We start from the raw sequence: 27,999 nt of genomic DNA, 5'->3' as shown, positions 1-27,999 counted from the left end.
AAGTGCATGCACACTTCGTCCTTACTTGCCACGGGTCTCGTCAGCGGGAAGGCCTCGGAGTCAGCTGCTTGGAGTTGGCCTGTAGACTCGCATCGAGAATCACAAATTTTACATCTCGTCATCACTTAGCTCTCGACACTACGAAACTACGATGGCGACGGAAACCGCGGAAATCGGAGCTGCTGACATCGCTATCATTGTCGTGTACTTCGTGTTCGTCATAGCAGTGGGTTTGTGGGTAAGTACAGGCTCTCAAGTGTGATCAAGGAGGTACTAGTAAACTCCTTGGTGTGATGTACATGAAGAGATTCTTTGGATGTATAGGCCTATACACAAAACCACCTGCCCATTCTCCGTCTGGAATTAGGGTAGGCCTATCATGATGATTACACGTCGAAGACTCAGAGATTCCGCGGTAAACCAGTGGTGTGCATACCCTGCCCTTACGATACCAGGGGAGCAGTGCTCGCCTGGCTCCTTCTCGATTCTGTCTGTTCACTTTAGCCCCACATAAAATCGACATTATAATATAATAAGAAAGCAGTTTGTAACTGCACGCACGGCGTCTAACCAAGGAGTAACCCCGTCGCGGGGCGCTGTAACACAGTAACAGCGCCCCGAAGCAACCCGTGCAATTTTAGGAAGCACTCAAATGCACTGCAACACGTAAACAACTCACCGCTCAAAAGGACACTTGGATTCGCAACGAAAAGCCACATGATATAAAACCATTATTGTTGAACAATAGAAACGACTATGTATTTCTCACCATTACCTCCGAAAACAAGATAAATAGTCATCTTTGAGACCGTCTAGTCGAGATACTGTCCGGTCGCCGTTTTGAACGTATCACGCAAATATACTGATCTGCGCATGCGCAAATGAATATTCATATTTTACGTCATCTGCCATATGTACAATATTGCTCGTATTTGGTTCTCGGTCTCATTTAATAAAGGACACTAAACTGTCTTGTTCGTACCAATACGATAGGTATCATGGAGTTCAAAGATGCTCTAAGTGAAGTAGAGGAGGATGCAAAAAGAATTAAGTTCAAAGTGGAGCAAATAGAAATTATCAAGAACGCAGTGAAACAGAATGACACCTTCCTAATGTTGCCAACTGAGTTTGGCAAGAGTGCTTGCTTTGGTTTCATCACCAAATCTTGGAAGTTGGATAAAGCAGGGCTGCACACTAACCCATTTTTTTTTTTTTTCTGCCGGTCCAACCTGTCTCTGTCGGATCAGTAAATATCCATTTTCCTCCCCATTTTTGTATTGGTCGGAACAGAAAATTTACTGGTCAACAACAACCTGAAAAAGCATTAACTGGCTTGCAAATTTATTTTCATGTTTTTGTCGACAATAATATTACCTCCCCCCCCCAAAAAAAATACATTTTGCAAATAAACATTTTGTAAACTCAAGTGCCTTGTTTACGGATCATTTTCTTGAGAAGGAACAAAAAGGAATCATTTGTGAATTGATTTGTTGATACGAAAAGGAAGTAAAAAAAAAGAAAAAAAGAAGGGACTGAAATGCGGTTTTTAACTTTCCTCCGAAAATTTCTTCCCGTATCTTGGCGTTCTTGAAAGTACACTGCAGGGTCGAATTTGTAATGCTTTGTACTCCTATCTCTTCTTCGTGTATAGAACCAGTTTAAAAGAATTGAATGTTTGTGAATCAAAGTGTTAAATGATTATGAACAAAATCAGATTGTATCAAATGCGTTTGTGACTTTTTGTCAACATCGGCGCACGTAGAGTAACACGCGTTACTTAAGTTCTGCGCTTTTCACATTTTTGGTGCTCAGCTGGATTGTAATGATTATATGAATTATTTTTGCTGTATAGTATTTTCTGATGCACGTGCCAGAAGGGGTTCTTTATTTTTCTCCCGATAATCTTTTCGCATTTGTGCATGCGCTCTTGAAAGGTATATACGGCAGCATACGGCATCAGGGTCAAATTCACGATTCTTTTTGCGCTTATTTCTAACTCAAATATCAGCGGGATTGTGACGATTTCATGAACTTTACTTCGGATCACTGTTCGGATGTAATCTGTTGTGATGAACACACCAGAATTGTTGACAATGCACCCTTTATTTTGCTCCGGTAATCTTTTCGCATTTCGTAAATGCGTCCTCTCGGATTAGAAGAAATGATACGGCCGAATTCATGATTCTTTTTGCACCTCTTGTTCTCCTCAAACTTCAACGGGATTGTGATGATTTCATGAATCATTTCGGCTGTAATTTTTATAATGCACGCGCCAAAAGAGGTTTAAAATGTGTCTTATTTTTCTCCCGAATTTGTGCATGCGGTATGCGTTTTTGAAAGATACACAGCATGCAGGGCCAAATTCACGATCCTTTTAGCGCCTATTGTTTCCTCAAATTTCAACGGGATTGCCATGATTTCATGGATTATTATTCGGCTATAATCTTAATGATTCACGTGCCAAGAGGGGTTGAAAATGTGTTCTTTATTTTTCCCCGATAAAATCTTCGAATTTCGTAAATGCGTTCTTGAAAGATCATAACACGGCCGAATTCATGATCCTGTTTGCGCCTATCAATTTAATATCAGCGGGATTGTGACGATTTCATGAATTCCTACGGCTGTAATCTTTTACTTTGCACACACCAAAAGGGGTTGAAAATGTGTCCTTTTATACTTTTTACCGATATTCTCTCCCACATTTCGTAAATGCGCGTCCTCTCGGATTAGAAGGTATTCACGGCCGAATTTATGATTCGTTTTGCGCCTATATTGTCTCCTCAAACTTTAACGGCCTCGCGGTGATTTTATGAATTATTTCGGCTCTAATCTTTTGTGATGCACACACCAGAAGGGTTGAAAAAACATTCTTTATTTTTCTCCCGAAAATCTCTTCGGAATTATTCATGCGTTTTTTGAAAGACAGTATTCAGGGCCGAATTCGATATCCTTCTTGCGCCTATCGTTTCCTCAAATTTCAACGGGATTGCCATGATTTGATATTCGGCTGTAATCTTTATGATGCACCACCAGAAGGGGTTGAAAATGTGTCTTTTATTTTTCCCCCAATAATCTCTTCGCACTATTCGAATATCACGATTTTTTGCGCCTATTTCTGTACCTCAGATATCAGCAGGATTGCGATGATTTCGTGAATTCTTTCGGCTGTAATCTGTTGTGATGCACGCACAAGAAGGATTGAAAGTACATAGTTTTTTTTCCCGATAATTTCTTCGCATTTGTGCATGCGTTTTTGATAACCAACATGGCATGCAGGACCGAATTCAAGATCCTTTTCGCGCCTACTGTTTCCGCAAATTTCAACGGGACTGCGATGATTTTATGATTTTTTTTTTCTCGTCACATTTTGTGCATGCGTTCTTGAAAGGTAAACAACAGGACAAATTTCGTTATCCCTTTTGTGCCTATCTTCATTATGAGACCATTCTGAAGGAATGAAATGAAAACAAACGCAATCAGATCTTTATACTGCTGTAATTTTTTCAATTTTTCTAAAAATCTGCACAAGTAAACTCGTTCTATCATGTCATCTGCCACGCTGCTGCAAAGCCGGGATCGGATCATGGGTTTAAAAAAGGCATGAGTGAAATGACCACAGAAATGCGTGCGCCTCTACGAATACATACTCCTTGTCTGATGGCATGACCGCCGATCGCAAGCAAACGAACGATGTAAACGCGTTGGGGAATACCGGCATGCATTTCAGCAGTATTGTACATACACGTATGTATAAGGCTTAAAAGGGTATTGATCAAGCAAGACAACATTAAAAAAAAAAAGCCATGGGGAGCAATGGAATACAATCCCAATGACCATGTGGATGGATCTGAAAGGGTTAATTTCTAGTTTTTCATTAACCAATCCATTATGCCTTTAAGATGAAAGCCAATCTAAAATTTTATCAATTTCACGACAATGATAAAAAAAATCCAGCAGAACAGTGCAAGAATGATAAAAATCGGATAAAAAATAAGGAAGTTATGACATTTGAAATTTCAAAAATTTTCAGAAGACACTTCTTGTCCCATTGCTATGAATGAATGAATGAATGAATGAATGAATGAATGAAAATGAATGAATACTCAAGAGTCAATTTTATTTATCTGTATGTCACAGTACATAGAAATTTAGCTTCCAATTCTTCCAACTTGTTACACACAATAATTATGAAACACACACGCACGCGGACACACACACACACATACACACAATCAAACAGAAAGTGACAAGCCTGACAGAAAAAGAAAGACAGGAAGGATCTCCTCTCATGCGATAGAAGTCTTGGGGGGGGGGGAAGGTCTCTCAATAAATAATCAAACAATTCTCAACTATTGGAAATAAACAAAACATGTATGTAACAGAAGTGTATTCAATTCAAATCACAGTAGAAAATGAACATGAAGCAAAAATGAATATGAGTCCCCAAGAAGCAGAGTTTGTGAGTGGAGCCCATTGTGAATGTACAACATTTAATAAAACTATAATGTACAGTGTGAAAGGAAACTTGATCTACATAGATGAGACATCTGGGGCATTTCCTCTGCAGACTGGGGAAAAAAATAAAAAACAAAACAAAACATACCCTCTATCATGAAAATCACCTATTATTTTCTTAATCCTTCACATCTCCAGATGTTCATTATGTGTGCACTTCCTTTATTGCAAATAAATAATGAACCACACATTCGAAATGCGCTTTAAAAACGAAATAAATAAGTGCCGGTAGGCCCGATAGTAAATCATCGCCCAGCATGCATTCTATTTGTTACGTCTCATGAATATTCATTTCAGTTCTCAGCGAGCCGTCCGGTTTTTTTCCACACGCATACATTGCGTATTACAGTATGTGCTACGTTTTATCCATATTAGCGCATGCGCTGTGTAAGTCATACTACAATACGAAATGCGGTAGGACTTTAAAAACCTCGGATAAACTCTTTCACAGGGCTCTCAAAACAGATCATATTGTAAATCGACTTCGCCTGCCGTGATTGTAAGTATCTTATCTAAGAGTAAGGCCACTAATTTCGGTATAAAACCCTCTATTTTGGTCTCTGGTCACGTAAATGCTTAGCCATATCAGGTGCTTCCGTGACAGGATAGGTTTGCTGTGCGACCCCTTTACGGTACGTATTTGTCCGTATGGGGTCGCTGCTGCGGTTAACCAAGGAGGTACTAGTACGAGAGTCCCTCCTTAGTCTAACAAGACATATTTTGCTTGGATTAGTAATAGGATTTGGGTCGATATCACATAACCAAGGTGGAATATGTGGTATTCGTTTGTTTTTTTCTCGTGGCCATTGGTCTTATACTCTAGCTCTCCCTATTTCGTAAAATTTCCATAGCCTTGACCCAAGACTAAAGAGAGTGGGGCGGGGCAGGGGACGTGTCTGCGTCTTGCTGAGTCGAAATAGACGTAAAAACTGAACATTTTGACAGTTGTGTCTCCCAGCTGGTTTTTCTGTTAGGGCCAAACAAGAATGTACGAGAGAGGGCGGGAGGGAAAGAGAGCTTAGAGAGAAGGGAGTGTGTGCATATGTGCGTGAGTGAGTGTGAGTGTTCGTTTGCTTGTGTGTTGTTGTTGTTATTATTATTTTTTTTTTTTTGGTCCGGGGGACCTAACTTTACAAAACGTCTGTTAGTCGATGTAGTGATGGGGAATTAGAGCGAGATGAAATCACTCGATTTCTTTTAATACAATGTCAAATGTTATTGATTTGGCCAAGTGGAAGTACATTGTTTGTATATTGAATGAAGGACAAACTCAATCAAACTTACCAATGTCTGTGTAGAGTGGATTTATGCGATTAATTTGCTTGCATAATGGCAAGATGTTGAGGAACGAAATCTTTCCAGTCAGTGACATCAGTCACGTAATAAACATTATGAATAAAAGAAACAACAGTTGCCAATAAATGACAGAAAAGAAAATAATTGTAATGGACGGTATAGGTTCGAGAAAGGGAGCACATTAAACTTGTCGGCCAGTTCAAAGACAGTTTGACTAGCTCCATGACAGTTTTTCGATGGTGCTATAGCGACGAAAAGATCACTTAGCGCGCCTGGATGTGAAGAACCAGTGAGGATTTCTAAAGACCGTATTTGTTTTCCAGTGCTTACACCTAGAACCTCCTCGATCTTCCCCAGAGCTTACCGCGGAGGGAAATTTAAATTTCCGCTGACGTGTTACTGTCGAGAAGATAACAATTATTACAGAGCAGCAACTGTCCAAATTTTGATGAGCAGGTGGATACGCCAGGCGCGGCACACGGGGATGGGGGAATGGCGCAGCACGCAAGTGGGGTGGGGGAAGGGGGCACCATAGCAGGTGGGCTGTGACTCCGATAACTACACTCAGAGAAACGTTTAATAGTACATAATATGCCAGTAAGTACATGTCATATGGATAGTAAGGATACGATATGGGCGTGTATAGTCTTTGTCGCGTATGCTTATCTCCGCACTGGCTGGGATATTGTCCCACCTCTGTATTACATCAGGGAGGTGGAAAGTACTTGCACCCTACTCAGTACACTCACAGGGCGCACTCAGCGTCCACTTCAAGCGGCGGATAGGGGGTGGGGGGGGGGGGAGGAGCGCACCTGGCGCTCGCCCCCGTTTTTGTTTTTTGTTTTTGTTAAAACAAAAGGAATGAAAAAACAATAATTAAATGAAAATCAGAAGTAGCACCAGGATAATTTTTGCCCCCCCCCCCTTTACGGAATTCCTGGATCCGCCCCAGATTTCGGGGGGGGGGGGGGGGTCGGAACAATCATCATAGATGATACTCTACGAGGCCATGTTTTGTTTGTGTTTTCTCAATCGAAATTCTTACTTGGTCAATGTTCGTCAGATAGAGAAATTTGAACGGTAATTTCATCGACGGTCACCTCTTTCCGTTGGATTTTGTCCAACACAATAATGTAATTACAAACTTCCGCAGAAGCACGCTACCACCACCGCTATATCCTTTACCATCGTAGGCCTCCATCCATACATCAATGGAGAACAGCAGTCAGAGCCTCAACCAGAATGAAAGAGAACAGAAAATTTTTTGGACCCAGCGTCGTTACTTTTGTTTCAAATCGGCTGATGGCGAAAATTGATCATGAGAATCTCAGGCCGAAAGCGTCGAAACTTGCTTGTCAAGGCCTGTAACACTATAACCTAAAGTGGACCTCATCTATTTATCGATAACTTTATTTATGTTTCTAGTCTTAAAAGTCTTAATTCTTTCAGGACAAAAAAGAAATGAAGTGACGGACTTAATTATGACTGCTACATTTATACCTCAGTACACGCTGTATTAGATTATGATTTATAATCTGTGGTACAGGAATGCAAGTACGGTGTATGAAAACGACACCAGCTGAGGTGAGGGGTGAAATATACTAATAATAGTGATGATAATACAATGTAGCTAGTTTTGACACAGGCCTGTAAAATTTCATTTTGTTAAGAATAACAATGCGCTTTGTAGACTATATTATTACTATTATATGGGGGCGGGGAACGGGGGAGGGGAGGGGGGTCACGCAGTTGTTTGGTCAAGGGTAAATGGTGGGAGGTAAATATTCGGGATGAATCTTGGGAAAGTCAAGGGGTATGTTGCTATTCTCCCATCCCCCTCCTGAATTCTTCTTTTGTTTTGAAAAACGAAAGGAACAAACAAATGATACCATTTTGTGTTCTACTTCAATCACCTTTTTTGTATTTACGCTGAAAACTGCTACATTTACTTGAAGACTTGGTGCACTATACGGGAAATTTCTCTTTCTCACCTGCTAAAATATCGCTTCATTGTTTTATTTTCTCAGCAACAGGTAGATGCGTAGATGATAATCACTCCTAGAGGTGAAATAAATAAGCAAACAAACAAACAAAACGGCTGCATTTATCAAGATGTCCATGCAAGATCAAAAGGCACATACCGACACACATTGTTGTCATGGCTCTTTGATTCAATGTCATGAATGTTGCCTTTCTTCGAGGCTCTACAGAAGTTTTAAATGTATATCATACTGCACAGTCTTGTGATTTCGCAATCATTACTTTACAAAAGTTATGGAAGTCAGTCGCTGTTTTCGCTGTTGGACACCATCCAAAAGTTGAATTAACTCCGAGCGTAAAGAGTGCCACCCGCCGCTCGCCAAAAGACCACCTCTAACAGAAACGACGCTAACACTTGTCAGTGTTTACAATGACTCATACATTTGTCAAATCGATAGAATACTCGTGATTTCTTATTCAGGAATCAAGGGAGAGTTTACTTGGCAGGATGTGTGTAGTTGGGGCTCCATCTAACCACAGTGAAATCCGGTTTGAATGAAGAAATTAATAATTGTGTAAGGCAGTGATTATTCAGGGAGGTCTGAAAGTATACCTTTGCAAATATTGACAGTTGTTTAGTAATGAAGATGAAAAAGAAAGAAAACAGTGATATTGTAAAGTTGTGACATGTAGCTCTAGGACAAATAGTCAAGGATATGTAAGATCATTGAACTGATGATGATTACAAGTTGATTTTTAATGTTGACAATGATACCATTTTCCCGTAGTTTTAATGATGACGGTATCATAATGATGGTTATTGACGTCTATGTTTTATCTTTGCATGAGCTTTGTTTAGTTTCGTTTCGTTTCGTTTCGTTTTTAACAAAGAGTGACAATGTACTAATATAGAATGAGAAAAGAACTAACAATTCAATAATACAATATGATAATACAAATTATAATTATGATAATACAAAGAGTATAAAGTAGATAATTGTTGAATCTATTAGCTCAAGAAACCTGTGATTGATATCTTAACGCAGTCCCACATGGAAAGACGACTAAACCGTTCTACATGTATTTCCCCACAAATCTGTTTATGGCCCAACATCCCTCGCCTCTGCCAGTCCATGTACAAGACGAATCGCGGAAATGCCAGCGGCTACTTCTTGGCGGGTCGTTCCATGCTGTGGCTGCCCGTAAGTATTGTGCTCTTGTATATCACTGTTTTCTGAACTAAAATCATCCTCTCAAAGAATTCCTCAAATACTCCATATCCGTCTTTGATTTCGTGTATCTTCATATCCATCATACTTTCCCCTTTGTGAAGACAACACGGGTGATCAAGGCGTTTCTTTGCAGTTTCATGTAATGGACTTTCATTTTGTGAAATTGGTCGGCATGTGCAGCTTCCCACTTTATAATTTGCCTTTCTATACAACTGTAAATTCTTGTAAGAATTCACTTTATATTAGCTTCTGGGAATCTACGCCCTACAATCAATGCTTTATGTAGATGCCTCAATTAATTCACGTAACTATGGTGTCTTTAAGTGGTACTTGTACAGCAATGGAGAATGGGAAATAGTTCATTATGAAGACTCGTTTGAATCACACAATCTTTCATCAGTGATAACTGATATTACGTAAAGGGCAAGTAAGAAGCAAGCCAGAAACTGCCTTTTCTCATTGGTTCTAAATTTCCAAGAAGATATCTCATCACTAAGAGTGTGTTTGAACTCCTCTTTTTAAAACCTCGTTTTGTTTTGATTTGTGTGTTTTCCTGTTTGTTTGTTGGCATTTTTTCGTACTCTACAGATCGGCGCGTCTCTTTTCGCCAGTAACATCGGCACTGGACACTTCATAGGCTTGGCGGGCACGGGGGCCGCTTCCGGTTTGGCTGTGGCGGCTTATGAAATAATGGTACTTGTCCGAAAAAGGGGCAATGGGCTTTCTGTAATGGATCGACAGTACCGACATTAGATGCCAAGTCGATTATTGAGTAATTTCCAAGTTATTGGGTCAAATGTAACTCACTTACATGTAGTTTTTCTGATTGTCCTATGGAATGTGTCTGCTTTGAAAATGTGAATGTTGGCAGTGCTGGAACATTAACACGGTCTTGACAATGGGTGATTTTTCTCACCTTACACCTTTACTATTGATCAGTTGACAAACGTTTAATATCAATTTGTATGATAAGATTCATAATTTATATCTCTGTATATGGTATCATTCTAGTATCTCGAGAAATGTAGGCGCGGTAAGATTGGTCAATTTTGCTATGGTTTTGTTTACCTTTTTTGATGTGTCAAATCTTTTTGATTCAACAGCTATTTCACCTGCACCTGACAAGATTTCTGAGAAGCAGAAACTGCTGTGTTTTTAGCAATTTGAAAGTGGTTTCGTCGAATATCAAAGCCAGCTTGCTAAACAAATCAAACTTTACACGTTCATGAAACCATCCATCAATTACATACCTCGCCAACGTCACTTATGAATGACTCCTTGTCAATGCTGCTACTCAAAACTACTGCTACACTCGAGTTGAGGGGCTGGCTGCAACATGTGTTTTGGAGCAATTGCTATAATAAATTTAGAGGATTTCTATCAATTTGCTGATAATTTAGATGTCTGTCAGTAATATAATTTATGCATTTAATGATATCTATTGATGTATTGATGTATTTATTCATTTACCTATTTATCTAGCAACTTTTAACCGATTTTTCAAATTATTCGTGTGTAATTATTAACATTTATTCAATCAGTTATCTATTCATCGAAGTTTTGCACATACGTGTATTTATATCCATTGAGGTATGTGTTCATTTATCTATTTATCTAGAGATTTTTAATCGATTTTTCAGTTTATTCGCAATTATCTATTCATCTATTCATTTATTTATTCATCCATTTATTATCCCTAATTGCAGGCGTCCTTTGCCATTTTACTGCTAGGTTGGATCTTCCTTCCAGTATACGTTTCATCAGGGGTGAGTCTCCGTCCAAACAAAAAGAAACGTCAATCACAATCTCCGTAAACGCCTTCTATCCAGTCATGTCAAATCTTTATAATATTCATCTCCTTGTTTCTACCAATAAAATTGTATGCAAGAGAAAGGGCAATGGAATTAACGACTGTCAGAGGACCGGTAATCAATGCACATAAATTTCATTCGCATCTCTTTGAACCACGTTTTTTTCTTACAACCATCCTTTTCCCTTTTATTTGAGGCCTGTCCTGCAAGGCAATAAATTCCAAAGTATTCAGTTTAGGGAAAAAGTAAAGTAATCATTTGTTAGCTGATGATACCCGAGGAACAAAATGTAATTTAAGGTATCATTGTAATAATTTTGAATGCATTAGCAAGCTGATTTGCACACTGCAAAATCTATTTAATCTAAACTTACAAAGGGATTTTATCAAATCTTTGTCAAAACATGTTTTCCTTTTTAAAGAGTTTGGGGTGCCCACGTTTTATATAATAATGTCCCTCTTTTACCCACACTAAGATGATCAATGTGATAATAACATTAACGAAAATATTTCAATTGCATGCTCTGTGCAACGCCGTGGGGTTGATAGTACCGAGAAGAAAAATAACATCGTCTTGGTCGGCCGTGTTGTGATTCTAGTACCTTGTGATATTCATACACTGTACTAGTTAGGAAGCCGTGTACCTGATAAAGCAAATAAGCCACCGTAAAATGATCACACTTAGGATCATAAACTGAGACTTAATATGTTTACTGTACATCACGCCCCTCACCCCACGACGTCTCGCGTTGATAACGATAGCCCGATGCTGCTGCCACAATATAATGCACTCTCCACGCGGTTAACCTTCCCGTCTAGCCCACCCGAAAATGGGTAACGGTCCATAATAATTATGATCTAGTTGTTTCTATGTTCTATATACTGGGTGCCGAGCTCATTTCTAACTAGATGGGAACCGTAGGAATGAATATGGTTTATGAACCCACCTTTGATCTGTAATTGATAATTAAATGTTCGAAAACAAATGTTTATGGGGGGATTGGTACCTACACGCTGCAGACCAAATAAAAACCTTGTCCATTGAACGACCGAACTCTTGGTGTTCCCTTGTTTTTACCAGTATACGCTTGTCATAGCAAAACGTCATTTCGTGAGACAGTTTCGACACAATATTGTAGATTGCATTCAACCCATCTGCACAAAGACCGGGGTAGCTTCGCCAACATTTTTGGAACTGAGTGATTGAAGCATGAAAAATGAAAATCCGACACTTTATAATGCAACAATTAGAGACTTTTTACTAAAGTCACGTGTCTCATGAGCAGAAACCACGAGATTGCTCGATGAAGCTCCCTTTAATTTGGTTCTAAGATTGTTTTGTGTCGATGAACTTTGTTTTCTTTTCGTTTTAGATGAAACTCTAATATTTATCGAATATTTATCGAAATACATGTAGAACATAGGAACAATATTTATCTGGCTTTCATCTTACCGTAGGTTTAGGGTTATTTTTTTCTGTTTCCTTTTACACTCTTTAAACGAAGACAGACAAAAACTCGTCGATACCATAGTATCATGTGGTGAGATCAATCATGACCTTCCCTCAAGGTTTCATAACTTTGACTCTGCGATTTACAGGTTTACACCATGCCGGAGTATCTGCGAGTGAGGTTCGGAGGACAACGGCTGCGTATATTCATGTCTCTCTCAGCCCTCTTTCTCTACGTCTTCACAAAAATATCGGTGTGTTTCCCATATTCTAATTCATTCAATAATTAATGGCGATGCGTTTGTTTGATGTTATTTCAAGTAGTTCCAAACTGAAAAATAAAAATAAAAAAGATAGATAAAGATAGATAAAAGATATGATCAAGAAACTTATATTTATTTTTAAAATATATTGTGCTAATGTTGTTTATATACATATGTTTATTTATGAATATCAATTATGACATCGTTGTAGGTAATTTTATTCAAATGACATAATGTAAGAACTACTGTGATGCAGTGGATTTATACAGTAATACTGTATAATATACTTCCATATAATGTTATATCGTACGGTGTAATATAAAACACAATGCAAACTGTATATTTTATATATTTGATATGTCGCATATTGGAATACAGGTTGATATATTTGCCGGTGCAGTATTCATCCAGCAGGCGTTCAACTGGAACATATATGCCTCCATTTTCATCCTGTTGGCTGTGACGGCAGTGTACACCATTACAGGTAACACGCAGTTACAACAAGTATATAAATATACATTATGTATCCTTTAGATTATTTTCCCATTAGGAAATAGTAGATATTCAATTCAATTCAATTCAATTCAATTCAATTCAATTCAATTCAGTTCAATTCAATAGTGTATTCATTTCCATCATCAAAAAGAAAAGAAAAAGTTGACATAATTCAAAGTGATACAATTTTTTCATTTTTCTTACACTCGTCTGATCAAGGATTTTTTTTCAAATACAATATAAAGTATGTGCACGAATGATGTCATAAAAAAGAAACAATGCACTTTGCCATAGCAACAAAAATAGTAAATAATCACAATGATGGAAAACAGTGTTCCACTAAGAAAGCCAAGCTTGTAAGACGGGGAACACTGGAACAAAACAACAACAGCACCAATTTGTTATACAAATAAAACATATTCATTTTAAATTCGTCTACATACTGTTGTACATTTACTCTTTGATATAATAAATGATGCTGATAACGGGGTATGAACAATACTTACTAGAATTTTTTTTTTTAGAATGCAAACATACAAATTATATAACTATCACATATCGGTGGTAGAGAATTAATTAAAAGAAAACAAAGAAGGTTAAGGAGAAAGAAATTTAGGTAGGGAGGGAGAAGAATGAGAAGAAGAAAGGAAAGAAGAAGTTGAGGTCGAAGAAAGTAAATTGGAAAAATTAGGAAAGGAAAAAACAAAGATGAATAAGAGAGAGAACAATTCGTTCAAGGGCCTGCGGCATAAAATTTTTAACCTGAGAAAACTTGGGTTATTTTGAACAGAGTTTTTCTGTGTTAAAGTCGACAGAATCATGCGAACCTGAATTTTTGTTTCTTACCAGAATTTTTTTTTCCTCAGGTTAAAAGTTTTATGCAACAGGCTGCAGGCATGAAGAAGTGAAAAACAAGAACAAAAACAAAGTCAAAAACTTTTGGATGACAAAGGTTCATGAAGATGAAGAACGTCGACAACAAACAATCGCTGTCGTTATGGTTGGCGCTGATGTGTGCCATTACTGTACGAATGCTTGAAGATCTTCCACCTTCCTCCTGGCTGACTATGATTATAATTATTATGTATTGTCTTTTCAGGTGGTCTGGCAGCCGTGATATACACCGACACGCTGCAATCCTTCGTTATGGTGATAGGAGGCGTTGCACTAATGATAATCAGTAAGTCAGTCATTCATCACTGCATGCCATACAAACTGGCAATTTAGTGCCGTCGCCTATTTCTGTCCTTTTTTGTTCCTTGTCTAGCACAGGAGTCATTGCTTTCCTTATGATGAACAATATCTGTAATATGCTGCAAAAGAAAACAAGGCTCACAACTCAACAAGCAAGTCACAACTCATGCACGTAAAAGATCTCGCTTCATTTATCCATCGCAAAGAGCAGGGTGCCATAACCCGGTGAAGTGGTGCCGCCTCACACCCAACTGGACCCTATGGAAGACCAGATAGCACAGCTAAATATGGGCTGTCCAGCCATCTTCTCAGATGAAAAATGAAATGATAAATGAGATGAGATGAAATGAAATGAAATGAAATTGAGGTTCCATGTGTTTGCTGTTTTTATATCTTGCTGCGTTTTAATTTTTTACAATTATCAAGTCACACGCACTCGTATGATAATCAAGACGCCTACATTGCGTACGTATTTTATCAGTGAATACATCAAGAGCTCATAAATCTATCTTTCTCGATACATCTCAGGTTTCGTAGAGATTGGAGGACTAGACGAGCTCCGGGTACGCTACATGCAGGCCATCCCGTCTTCGACCCTCAACGATACCAACACGACGTGCGGCTACCCGCGGGGCGACGCCTTCAGCTTGATGCGGCACCCCGTCACCTCAGACCAGCCGTGGCCTGGTACCATCATTGGTATCATGGTCATAGGGGTGTGGTACTGGTGTACTGATCAGGTAAGCTGAGATTGCGGACCAGGGCACCTCTGCAGCATGTCGTGATTGTGGTTCCTCAGTCAATAGTCGTAGGATCATAAAACATGCTTTTATGAATGAGCCTTCATTTTTGAGGATTTGTAATAAAGATCTTTATCGGGACTAATACTCGTGAACAAACGACAGTCACCATTCCTCATGAGAATTGTGAGCCTGAACAATGTTCCAGGTACACCACCCCATAAGAATTTGCATATTTTGTATCAATAATGATATAGTATGTAACCGAGTAACATTCATATTGAAGAGGACCTCGTTCTGACAAACGCGTGTCAACGATGATTCTGTATTGTCTTCTTTTAATGTTGGTGAACCGAAATGAGGTAAACTTGAACTCACGTTGGATTTTGATTAAGAGTCATACAAGAACTGACATACACTTCATAGTTGTAATTCAAAATCCCATTTATACATGTAGGGTCTACATATGGTTTTCACAAAATTCCATATGTGATAAGTAACCTGAAATCGAGCCTTGTCCCATGATAAATGCAACTTTTTCTGATCAACCAGTTTCTTCGAAAAAAGAAATTATATCCTCTATCGTGTTCCGTACCCTATAGGTAATCGTCCAGCGCTCTCTAGCTGCCAAGAATGTGACCCACGCTAAGGGCGGGTCGTTGCTGGCGGGATATCTCAAACTCCTACCTCAGTTTCTCATTGTTATGCCCGGCATGATTGCCCGCGTTCTCTACACTGGTAAATCCATCACTAATCTTATCTTCTTCCCCTTATTTTTCTTTTCAATCCTATCCAGAGTTCAAGGTTTCTTTGTTTGCAGATATTTTTCTGCATTTCTTTCAAAATAAAGGTTAAAGATGATCATATTTGAGATATAGTCTTGTTTGGTAAAATGAATACAATTGTAATCAATGCAGAAGGCTAGACTATCATAGGTCATTGCATGAAGAGATAATAGCCCATAAGATGCAGCCGTAATAATGTGTGTGGAGGGCTCTCAGAAATATGAAGATAGGGTAGTTTAGTTGAAGTCAAGTGTAGTCTTTGTCCGTCAATTATACTATTAAGTTGCACAACAAAGTTATGTATCATAGCGGTAGAGGAACATAGACAAAAAGATGCTCTTCAGACTGGATTTGTGGGGAAGGCAATGAGGTATTGAATTCATTGTAAGAATGAGATTTCATACGTCAAAGCGTCCTGCCGTTGTAAGCAAGTCTCCCTTTTATAAACACACAGCATTAAGTGAATTGTGACCTTTTATTGAATTTTAAAAGGAGGTAAATCCTGCAAAGATGAAAACATCGAAAAATATTGTTCAGTTTAAACTCTGCCCGTAACACTCATTACTAATAATCATATTATTGAATGGTATGAATGAATGATTCTGTCCTTTTCCTTCATAGAGTGCATAGGGATGATTATGTATGTTGTGATATGCAACTTATAAAAAATGGATAATGATAATGATAATGATGATGATGATGATTGTGATGACGATATTGATGAAAAGGGTGATGTTGATGTTGATGATGATGGTGATGATGATGATGATTATCATCATCACCACCATCATCATCATCATCATCATAATCATCATCGTCATCATCATTATCATCATCATCATCACCAATTTTCACTGCTTTCTCACCTTGCAGATGAGGTTGCGTGCGTCGACAGTGATTCCTGCATGGAGTATTGCCAGAACCCCAGCTCGTGCTCCAACATCGCCTACCCGCTCCTCATACTCCGTCTTATGCCGACAGGTGTGTGCAAAGTAACGGCTGAGTTTACTCATGGCGACATTCGCCCTAGCCTGATTCATTTGTGTTTGATTTCTCATTTTACGATTTGTGACTTTTTCTGGAAGATATGGTTGTGAGGAAAACCGAAAATCAAGTGCAGAGTTTATGAACTGGTCTATTACTCTGCTGAGACTTCCCTTTCTGTAAGACTGTGTGTGTGTGTTTGTCTAGTGTTTTTTGTGGCAAGATAATTCTTCAATATTTCTATCAATTTGAAAGGAAGAGAACATATGATACAAACAAAAAAATGGAGTACACGATGACACCTGTACAGCCTCTATTATGGAAATTGGGCGCCGGCAGAAAGCGCGCAGGTTTTGTTTTGTTTTGCTTCGTTTTGTCGTATTCTTAACCTTCAGCTTTCGCCTGATTTTCACAATATAGCAACAGAAAACAAACAAACAAAAAGCAAAAACAATAACGTTGTAATCAATGCCAAAGTGCTGAAATCAACATCATTTTTGAATTGGTGCTATTGACTTTTCAGTGATATTTCACCATACATGTACAAATGTTCAGTGCTCTGTCACTGGTGCATCTGATATAACTGTATCTTCTCTTTACTTTCTTTAACTGTCCTTGAATTATCAACATTTGGTTTTCTCCAAAGAATATCGTGCACCAAACTAGAATTGTGTAAAGTTAATCACACCTCCCTTCTGCATGTTCCGCTTGTCCTGCTTCTTCTAATATTTTTCTACTAATACTATTGCTACCACTATCGTTTCTTCCTCTTCTTTATACTCTTCTTGTTTTCTACTTCTCGTGACATCGTCTTCCTCCTCTCCCCCCCCCCATCTTGTCTCTGTTTCAATCTTCCTTTTGATTTCTGCTTCTTTATTACCGTCGTTTTCCTCTTTCTACTTCTTGTCTTCGCCTACGTCCTCTCTCTCGCCTTGTTCGTGTCTAGGTGCTCGTGGGCTCATGATGGCCGTGATGATTGCTGCCCTCATGAGTTCCCTCACCTCCATTTTCAACAGCGGAAGTACAATATTCACCATGGACGTGTGGCGCCGACTACGTCCAAAAGCGAAGAACACAGAGTTGATGATCGTTGGCAGGTGAGGGAAAAACATACTGTGCAAAACCAAGCATTTATCATTGCTATCGCTGCTATCAACCACGATGCGCAGTAATACCTGCCGTTCTTTGAAGACTTACGTCAGTTTGTAAAGGCCTACATGAATATTCATGCGACCTGAGACCATTACGACGATGAGATGAAGTTCAGAGATTGTATCTATCAAATCCCGATGACCACTCATCCTTTCAGCGCACTTCAAATTTTTATGAAGACCTCATGATCATCCCATTTATAGAAGAACAGCACCAACAATGGCTTATCGAAATTTTGAAACATATAACCATGAATAGAGTACATGTTAGTGCCGATCAGTTCAATAAAGAAAGATATTGTGGATAGAGTCACGTGATTTTTTAATTTGACTCCTGACAAGGCATGACAATTTATCAGGCAAACATCAACCCCAGACGAAAACGCTCCCAAACAATTGTTTTAAATTCATAATAGGATGGGTTCAGTAAAGTCTACAGTAGATCGCATATAGATCGCACTCAAAATGCACATGGGGTCGTGTCATTGTATCTTGGATACAATCAGAGAGCAGGTGCGTAAATACGTAGAAAACCGGACAGGCATCTGGTCGTTCATGCTCAAAGACCGCATTTTTCGACTCTGTTCTAGGGCATTCGTCCTGGTCCTAGTTGGAGTCAGCATCCTGTGGGTTCCAATCGTCCAGGTAGCCCAGGGTGGCCAGCTGTTCCAATACATCCAGTCACTACAGTCATATTTTGCGCCCTCTATCTTCATCTGCTTTGTTTCGGGCGTGATTTGGCAGAGGACAAACGAACAGGTGAAAAAGAAATCTTAAAAAAATGATGAGAATGTTATTTATTTTAGAATCATATTTCTATTTCTACTTGTATAAAGTTTAACCCTAAAAAGGCCGGGGGGGGGGGGGGGGAATTGAATCAACCCCGCCCCCCCCCCCCCCGACATTTTTCGCGACTGCTCCGCCGCGCGAAATTTTTTGACCGCGCCGTTCGCTGACTTTTTACTTTCAAGTCTCGCGCATCTTTTGACACCATTTTCGCGAAAATTGCGCGTCGTTACGACGCTGCATAACGTTTTAAACATGCCTGTCAGACCGAAAATAGCTCAAAAACGTGATTTTGTGTATAAAGTCTATGCAAATGGAGTTTTCTCTTCTTATTCATAAAGATATGATTATTTTCACTTTCATAGGCTGAAACTAATTACTTTTAGCATAATTATGCTTGAAATAGGTTCTGTCATAAATTTTGCGGAAAAAATTATAAAACAAAAGGTCGAAAAAACAAAGAAATTCATAAAACAATAAAATACATAAGAAGTTGATTTTGATACCAAATTTCAGGTACATTGTTAGGGATGCTACAAAGAATGTTTTCACCAAAAATTAGGATTCTAGGAGCTTTAGTTTCTGATTTAGAGCAAAATGTATGATTTTATGCATATATTAGCATAATTGATTATTATGACGAAAATTTCCATTTCTTTTTGTATAGCTTGGTAGATTACACCACTGGTAATGCATGTGCCAAATTTCATGGCGATTTCATGGGGGGTTGAATCAACCCCTCCCCGGCCACAGAACACCCAAAAAAGCCCGGTCTGGTTAGGGTTAATGCCGATACAAATTAAGCACCATTTGCACACATTTCAAAGTGAGTCAATCATCAACCTTTCCAATGATACATCACTTTTTACATAACAAGAAATATTTTCGAAGCTATGATTGAACGTACCCTTTACAATGTACAACGTGTATATTCTTTTCATTTCTGTTTTTTTAACATCTTTAATCTGAAATATCTCATCATAACATGAAGGGAGTTAACTCGTTTTGTGATATAATTCTTCACATGTACAATGTAAACATAAGTAGGAGTGTCTTGGGCTTATTGATACTGTCTGTGCGTTGAGATTTCATCAGTGAAAAAAAAAAGTTTCTGAGCTGCCATGATACCAGAACTAGTTTATTGGCTAAAAAAGAGGTAAACACTCCGTGGTGATTTTTCAAAGCTTAGTAATCAAAGTCATACTCCTATATACCCAGGTTATACAATGTTTTAGAAGAGTGTCCAAGATTACATAGGGATTTGAAATCATATATATATATATATATATATGTATATATATATATATATATATGTATGTATGTATATAGGATATATTTAGGGATTTGAAATCATGTATGTATGTATATTATAGTCATAATGTCCATTTCAATATCAAATACATCACAACATCACCTCATTTACACTAAAACCTGTTTTTATTGATAGGGCTACAATTTTCATATTCATCATGAAACGTGTTCACACACACACACACACACACACACACACACACACACACACACACACACAGATGATAAAGATGTGTGTGTTTGTGTTTTTGAATTGTTGTAAATTTGTTACATACGACCACCACACTGCGAGAAGATAAAAAATGCCGGAATAAAATCATGCCAAATGGAAAATGGCGTATGCAGGAGGGAGTCACTAAATCTCTTCCAATTTCTTCCAAGGGGGCATTCTGGGGGCTGGTTGCCGGAGTGGCACTCGGGCTGACACGGATGATTCTAGACATCATCTACCCCGAACCTGGATGCGGTGTCGATGATACACGGCCTTCCATCGTGAAAGGCGTCCATTTTCTCTACTACAACTGCATCGTCACCGCCGTGTCCATGATAGTCACAATTGCCGTTAGTCTTCTTACGGAGAAACCCACCCCGGCACAGGTAGGCGCGGATGCTGATTGATAATCGTTTTCTATCATTATCATTAATATTTTTCCTTTTGGCATACAAACCTTGCTCGTCAATGCTTACTTGGATGAAATTTTTTCTTGTATACTGTGGAGCTACCGAAAAGCAACCATAGCTAAATGGCGTAAGTTACTATATTGAAGAAGACGTTTACGAATTAGGAATGATGAATAAAAATTTATGTGTGCCAGCCAACTAACTAGCCAAGTAAATGAATAGCAACAGGTTATCCATCCAATCGGTTTTTATCGTTTGCTTGTTTGTTTGTTTATTTGTTTGTTTGTTTGTTTGTTTTAGCTTTTATGAACTACTTGCTTATAAATTCTTATTACTCTGATTCGTGTGATTCCGGTGTTAGGTCATGGGCAAGACGTTCTGGACCCGCGGCATGGACCCAACCACAGGCGAACCCGCCAGGTCTGAAACGGAGCCAGATAAGAGCCCGGAAGGAGTTGAGATGATGAAGCCGGAAGCCGCAAAGGAGTCTGGGGAGGAGAAGAAAAACCCGGAGAAAGACGCCGACGCCCGAGTCGAAAGTGACGCAACACCGAACTCACAGAATGACGAAGGTATAGACCTTTTGCTTTGCCCAGGCCTTGCAAAAAAAAAGATTCTATTTTTATCCCTTTTATGCTTCTGTCGAAAATTACGGGGTCAATATGTGTTCATTCCTCTGTTAAGTCTCGATCTGATTTTTAAGGCAACTAAGAAATAAAAAGATATTTTTTTCTAATGAAATAGAAATGATGGAATATGACTCTAATATAGCTAAATTGTCGTTACGAAATATCTTATATGCGAGTTTCAAAATAATGCTATTTGTTGTAATGGATAGAAATAATTTCTGCAGAAAGGCTAAACCTCATTCGATGGTACCGTAGGTGGTCAAAATCAGTGAGCTTTATCAAAATGCTAATTAAGGGTCATGTTAATTGCGACAAATGTAGTAAATGTACGAGAAGTGGAGGCATCCAAATCGGCTCTGTACAGCAGTCGAGATGCTATTATTTTCGTTTTGTTTTACACGTTATCACACCTCATTTTAGTCCATGTATTGGGAAAAAGAATTTTTGAAGGATCTAAGGCATCTTTTTCTCATGGATTTGTTTTTGTTTTTATTTTAAAGAAATGAATAAATGTATACTTAAAAGAGACCTCCGATCTCACTTTAAGGGTCCTCACACAGCATTGACAGGATACATTACTTGATTCCTTGTCTGAAAAAGCCTTTCTTTTATGGCAGATGTAATTATTCTGTGCCTTGCGCAACTTGATTATTTTATTATGTAAGCATGCTGAGACTATACTTGGACATAAGTGACCTGTATAAACTAAAACTTTGTTTCAAAAGTAAGGATATTTGGGATTTAAGTCACTCAGATGCTATTTGTGATAAACTTACTCTGCTCGTATATTTGATTTCTTGTTTAATTTCTCGTATGACTGCATCCAGTCACGCCATGTATAATGAGGCACCTTACTGAACACATATGATGCTTTTTTCCAAACAGAAAAACCCAAATGGAAGAGATGTCTCTACTGGTTCCTAGGATATCAGCCGGATGAGGACCATGAAGTCCCGGAGGAGGCGAGCATGATAAAGAGCATTGAGGAGAATCCGTTCTGGCAGAAGTTTGCTCTCGTCAACGCCGTCGTCCTCTGCGGGGTGTGTATAGCCATGATGGTTTGGTGGTGGTAGCCATGGTTACAGGATGCCCATTAAGGCCTACACCAAGGAGCAGCGTCATTTCTCTTTAAAAAGCCTCGCAAGATAATGCACCCGTATGCTTTGACTGAATTCAGCATCACATCACAAGCTACACTAGTGTTTGAGGGGGTGTATCAACTAGCAATTTTAAATGTGTGATATCTTCCGTCGAATCTTTAAGACTCTGAGAAGTATTCCCTCTTTCTTTCTCTCTCTCTCCCTCTTTCGCTTGTTGTAAATTAAACTGGAAAGGGAATTTCTATCTGTGATAACATAAAACACAACATTTGCAGTGTAAATAGATATTTTATTAATTTTTGTAGGCGAGTAGGAGAATTACATGTACAGTATGATTAACATTATACGTGGAGATTTTGTATTTCCTATCTTTTTTTTTAAGCTAATGTATATAATTACATGTAGTCAGCATTAGTCAAATATTTTACGTATGAATCAGCAAGAAAGGACTAACAGTCTGTCTTTCTCTACGTTATCGAAGCATTTTCGTCATCCAGTCCAGCCTTTGTAGACTGCCGGGAGATGGAAGGGGGTCATCCCACGAGACCGACACCCACACGTCATACAGCCCACGAGTTGGACATTTAAAACAGGTCCATGAGTCATACAGCTCACGAGTCACACAGCCCGTGAGTTCGACACTAGGCAAGTTAAGCCCATGAGTTCGACAGTAGGTAAAAACAGCCCACGAGTTCGCCTGATATAACACGGGGCTTAATGTGTCGGTCTCGTGGGCCTTGTCAGCTTAGTGTCAAACTCATGGGCTGTATGACTCGTGAGCTGTATAACTCGTGGGCTGTATGACTCATAGGCTGTATGACCTGTGGGCTGTATGACTCGTGGGTGTCGGTCTCGTGACGTGCACCCGATGGAAGATTGTTCGTGTGTCGATGAATATCTGCCGTTCCCTACCCATCAAAAGAAATGCTGAACCCGCTTATCGAAAATAAAAGGGAATACTACAAGTGTATTTTGTATTCGAATCAAATTCTACAACGCAATTATTCTATTCCAGAATCTTTTAACTGCCGGTGGTCACATTTTGATAAGTTCTAAGCTTACAGTGGGCATATTGACAACGTAAAGTTAGGCATGATAAAATGCAATCTTTGCCGATGTACAAATAGGAGATTTCCCCGTAACAATATCGTGTTGAAGACTTCAGTGGGCACAGTCGTGTGTTTTCACTCAGCCTCACGTCCCTGATCAACTAAATGAATCAGTCGATTACAGATACAGGAAGATACATGGTATATGTGTATACACGTATTAATGTATTCGGAACTTGGTCCAAGTATATCGAGACTGACGATGTTGACAAGTGTTCGTGGCTTGAATCGTAGGTGGTTTTGTGTGTGTGTGTGTGTGTCTGTCTGTCTGGGTTTTGTTGTTGTTTGCTTTGCTTTAAGACATCAGGTAAGAATTAACGTACAATTATTAAAGTTACAATTATTACAATTACCATCAGCTGACCATAGTGGAAATGAAATTCTGTAAATACATTATCTGGTTATACGGAGACAGTGCCATACAAAATGTATTCATGTCACCCTGCATTGCATGCTTTATTGATATCTTTTAATTAGAGCTCATTTATTTCGTTCCATACCTGACTTCTTGAGTTGGCCTACTGAATGCTTATACTGTAGTCATTACACATTTATAACTCATGAACACTACCTCATTTTGTGCCTTACTCTCTGTCTAATATTGACCGATCCGACCTGGTGGAACACCCGCCGTTACAATACGGTAGCCCCTTGCGCACGCGTAATTGTATGCTGAATGCATGATATATATTGCGGTGGGCGCGAGCATATCATATTATGTCATATACTACTATACCATGCATTCGCCACACGCGCATTGGACACCGCAGTAATGGTGGATTTTTCTGCCAGGCCGGATCGGTCTAGATTAGCAGGATATTTCATTTTAATGTTTTGAATGCATCTTTTGTCTACCGTCCAATCTTACGAACGCTTCGACCGTCAATCCGTAATACCGGTAACGGATGTGACTCGATTACTTTGCTGTAACTTGTAACTACCTTTGTAGATTAATAATTACAGTGTATGGTAAATGTGTGTGATATAATATTTCTAATATTTTTGGAGCACTCTGCCCCGCCAGATTTCTATTATTATACATGCACTCTCATCCGATGTAACCGATCACTTGCCCATAATGTCCTGCTTCACAGCCTCTTCTAACGTGACTGTATTGTTACGAAATTTACGTGCATACTTTGTATGAATTTGCGTTGATGTGTCACTGGACTTGGAAAAAAAAATACTTGTACAGAAATAAAATAAAACAAAACAAAACCAAATCAACCTGTCTATAAACTTCATTAACTTCTCATAGCCACAACAGTTTTTAATGACAGTTTAAAACGGGCAGACTCGGATGATGTAGATATGTCATGAGAGAATAGTTGGAGGATATTTCAAACATGTTTATTTATATAAAGTAGGGTATATTACAAATATAAGCTGTGAAAACTAACGAATCCAGCATCAAATACGTGTCATGTAAGATATTCACGAAGATCATACACTTAGGGAAAATTGATTAGAACAATATGTAAATGATACCGAAAAAGTACACGAAAGATTAGTAAACACGCCATGAAATTAGAAAAGAAAAGAAAAAAAATACACAAAGAAGATCTTACAGTAAAATAACTGATACACATACATGTTTGCAATTCGTCAATTACATGTACTTCTAATTTTAATCTTACTATCAATGACTATCTGCTCAATACCATTTGTTATTTTCTTATATGTTTTGTGCGAGAAAATAAATTGATTTGAATTGAATGTGTTTGTGTGCTAATGAGTGTGCGCGGTTGTTCTTGATTATGATGTTGCATTAACTTGAATATACACGTATAGTTTCATAGCACAAGCGCATTCCAGTGGTACAAAATTATTGTATTATAATAGTTCAATTGCAGAATTCCGCTTCATTTCCTCAAGGTGTACAAAGAAGGTCAATAATCATTTTTTTTTTTTACAAGCACGTTTGGAACTGACTGCAAATATTGAGTGCAGGTCGCGTTGTCATTTGAAATGAACCGTGGCATCTTTAATGTGTGACACAAATAAACAGAATTGAGTGTTGAATATTTCTTCCCTAGTTTTCATTTTGGTGATACGGTTGTATCATGAAAATCCCTTTACAAAATAATCAGCTGAAAAAAGAAACTACTTGACTGTCGACGAGTATTTGATTACTTAACATAATTTTTCTACGCAAGTTTTCTGACATATTACTTTTTTCATTTATTCTCTCAATTTATCCATGTGGTTATTTTTAGTCATGCACAAATTGCTACATGAACACGATGAATGATGTGGGTTGTGCGTACGTTTATGCGTGTGTTCGTTCACCTTCATAGACATGTAGGTTGAGTGAATGCAGCAATATTAGTAGAACACATCAGTGAGGGTTTGAGCAAAATCGGACAATCCGTTAAAAAGTTATGAATTTTTGAAGTTTCTGCTCAGTCACGGCTGGATAAAAAGACTACTATAGCTTGTGATGTCACATGAGTTCAACGATATAAAGAAAGAATAAAGAAAATTCAACATATTTCAATTTTTCTCGCATAACAAAAGAACACTCGACTTCTCTCTTTCAGAAGGCAGGGGGAATAATATTACCCTTAACATATACGTCAGTGGCAAGTCGAAGAATAATGTGCACTTTATTCAAAAAGTAAAGTTTTGTGAAATTCTCTTTTTATTTTCCTTATATAGTTGTACACATGTGACATCATACACTGTAGTAGTCTTCTCTTCCAGCAGTGACTGCGCAGATACTTATAATATTCCTAACTTTTGAACGGATTGTCCAATTTTCCTCAAACTTTCACTGATGTGTTCTACTAATATTGCTGCATTTTCTCAATCCTTATGTATATGAAGGTGGACTTGTCCTTTAACCATTTATTTTTATACTCCTTGCGCATTCATTGATTTTCAAAAGTGTGCATGCTTCAAACATGCAACTGATGTTAATAATCCGTGCTGTTTACAGCCAATTGACAATTAATTGCTAGCAAGGGATATTCTAAAAAGAAACCTTTTTCTACATATCACACGCAGGACAATTTCCAGACCATTTGACGTATACCTTAGAGTGCAACAAAATTCATTTTATTTATACATTTTCGTTCAGAAATTGCTGTGAATAGTCCAACGTGTATTACCTTGTGTGGGAAAGTTCCAACTCGGTCCATTTTCCTTTGTCTATATTTTTTTTCTTTCTTTATCTCTCTTTCTCTTCACACACACGCACACACACACACACACATACATGTATTACTGTATATCCCTTCAATTGACATTAAATAACAGTACAGAGCTGACAACTCTGATAAACTGAAACGTTGTTTCAGTCACTTTTGAAGCTCGATACTTAAGCTCACATTATATGTATTCTGCAAAGATACGGAACCTAAATAATCGCATATCCATGCACCAGTATAAATCCATTGGACCTTATGAGAATGCAAATTTATAGTGGAGGCCGACCCGCCTGCAGAGCCTGTGAATTTCTAATGGTTCGCTTCTGTAATCAGTATTTTTGAATTAATGCCCGGAAAAGTAGCTATGATTATTTATTTATATGACTCAATGAATTATCTATATTTCCCTGTTTGTAAATGTAATTTTAAAGGCAATTGGAATTTGAACATGCAATATAATGAACTATTGAATCTAGGGTTATCTCCGTTTGCGCAATAGGACATGGGCATTTGAGTCCACCGCAAGGGAGGTATACGTTTGTATGTTTTTTTCTGATGAAAATTAGCTTTTTCAGTACCTGCAATAGAATGCTATAAGCAGATAAGGCGTCAATCGCCATTTTCATGTTTTACTCGTGGTGTCTAAATACACAAATGTTCTTTACATGCCATCTTACGCGGCGACATAATTCAAATAATGTGGCAGTCTTTTTCTTCTTTACTTCTAATCGCTTTCACTTTTTGTCACTTCAAATGAAATACATATGTAGTTCTACTTTGAAAGTTCATCGTTATGCCTTCGACCATCTCTTTTTTTTTCTCTCCTTATTCAACCAAGTGATGTTTCATTATTTTGATAGCCAGTACCTCTTAGTTACACTGAAAATTGTTGAAGTTTTCCAATATGAACAAAGGACGGCAATGGCCCCATGGTTGCAAGCTCAGCTGCTATATAGTGGGATGTTGAGAGGAAAGAACGCTTGTGGGGATAAAGATGAATTGAATCGCTTGCACAAAACTTCTTCTAGGTAGTATTCTGTATGATGGACCCTGATACAGGGTTAATTTGATCCCTAAACTGTACCTCTATCAGTACTGACCCTGTATTATTGTTAATACTGCAATTTGGTAGCCCTTCAATAACAGATTTTTTTTTTCGACTTGACCAGTGAACAACCCCGAGAAGAATGGGGTGCACTGGGATTGTAATGGGTACAAATAAACATGCATGACTTGAATGCGATTGCTGTTGAACAAGCTTGTGACCCATCGCAGTGTGGCACAGCAGAAGATTACACAGAAATAGATGACGGCTACAGCTGCGTCCCGCCATTAAGGCCTACTGGTATAGAAATGCGGCTTTCCCATTTGCATGGTAGTGGACAAGTGTAGTAGAGAT

At 38.5% G+C, this 27,999-nt stretch overlaps 1 protein-coding gene across 1 annotated transcript; it reads left to right on the top strand.

Annotated features, from left to right (window-relative positions):
- The first annotated feature begins 151 nt into the window (after positions 1-151).
- LOC139734331 (sodium/mannose cotransporter SLC5A10-like) lies at positions 152-22,315 on the top strand. Its single transcript, XM_071645124.1, has 15 exons — positions 152-238; positions 8,922-8,993; positions 9,612-9,716; positions 10,730-10,789; positions 12,433-12,537; positions 12,925-13,030; positions 14,141-14,221; positions 14,764-14,975; positions 15,578-15,713; positions 16,634-16,741; positions 17,691-17,841; positions 18,486-18,654; positions 20,374-20,589; positions 20,975-21,185; positions 22,128-22,315. The coding sequence occupies exons 1-15, from the start codon at positions 152-154 to the stop codon at positions 22,313-22,315; spliced, it is 2,007 nt and encodes a 668-aa protein (XP_071501225.1).
- Positions 22,316-27,999: the final 5,684 nt, after the last annotated feature.

This window comes from Diadema antillarum, unplaced genomic scaffold (assembly GCF_040938485.1).
Source record: "Diadema antillarum isolate AM-2024a unplaced genomic scaffold, OU_Dant_1.0 seq00000523_RagTag, whole genome shotgun sequence".
Classification (NCBI taxonomy): domain Eukaryota; kingdom Metazoa; phylum Echinodermata; class Echinoidea; order Diadematoida; family Diadematidae; genus Diadema; species Diadema antillarum.
The sequence above is the reverse complement of the archived record's forward strand: the minus strand, read 5'-3'. Positions and strand labels throughout refer to the sequence as shown.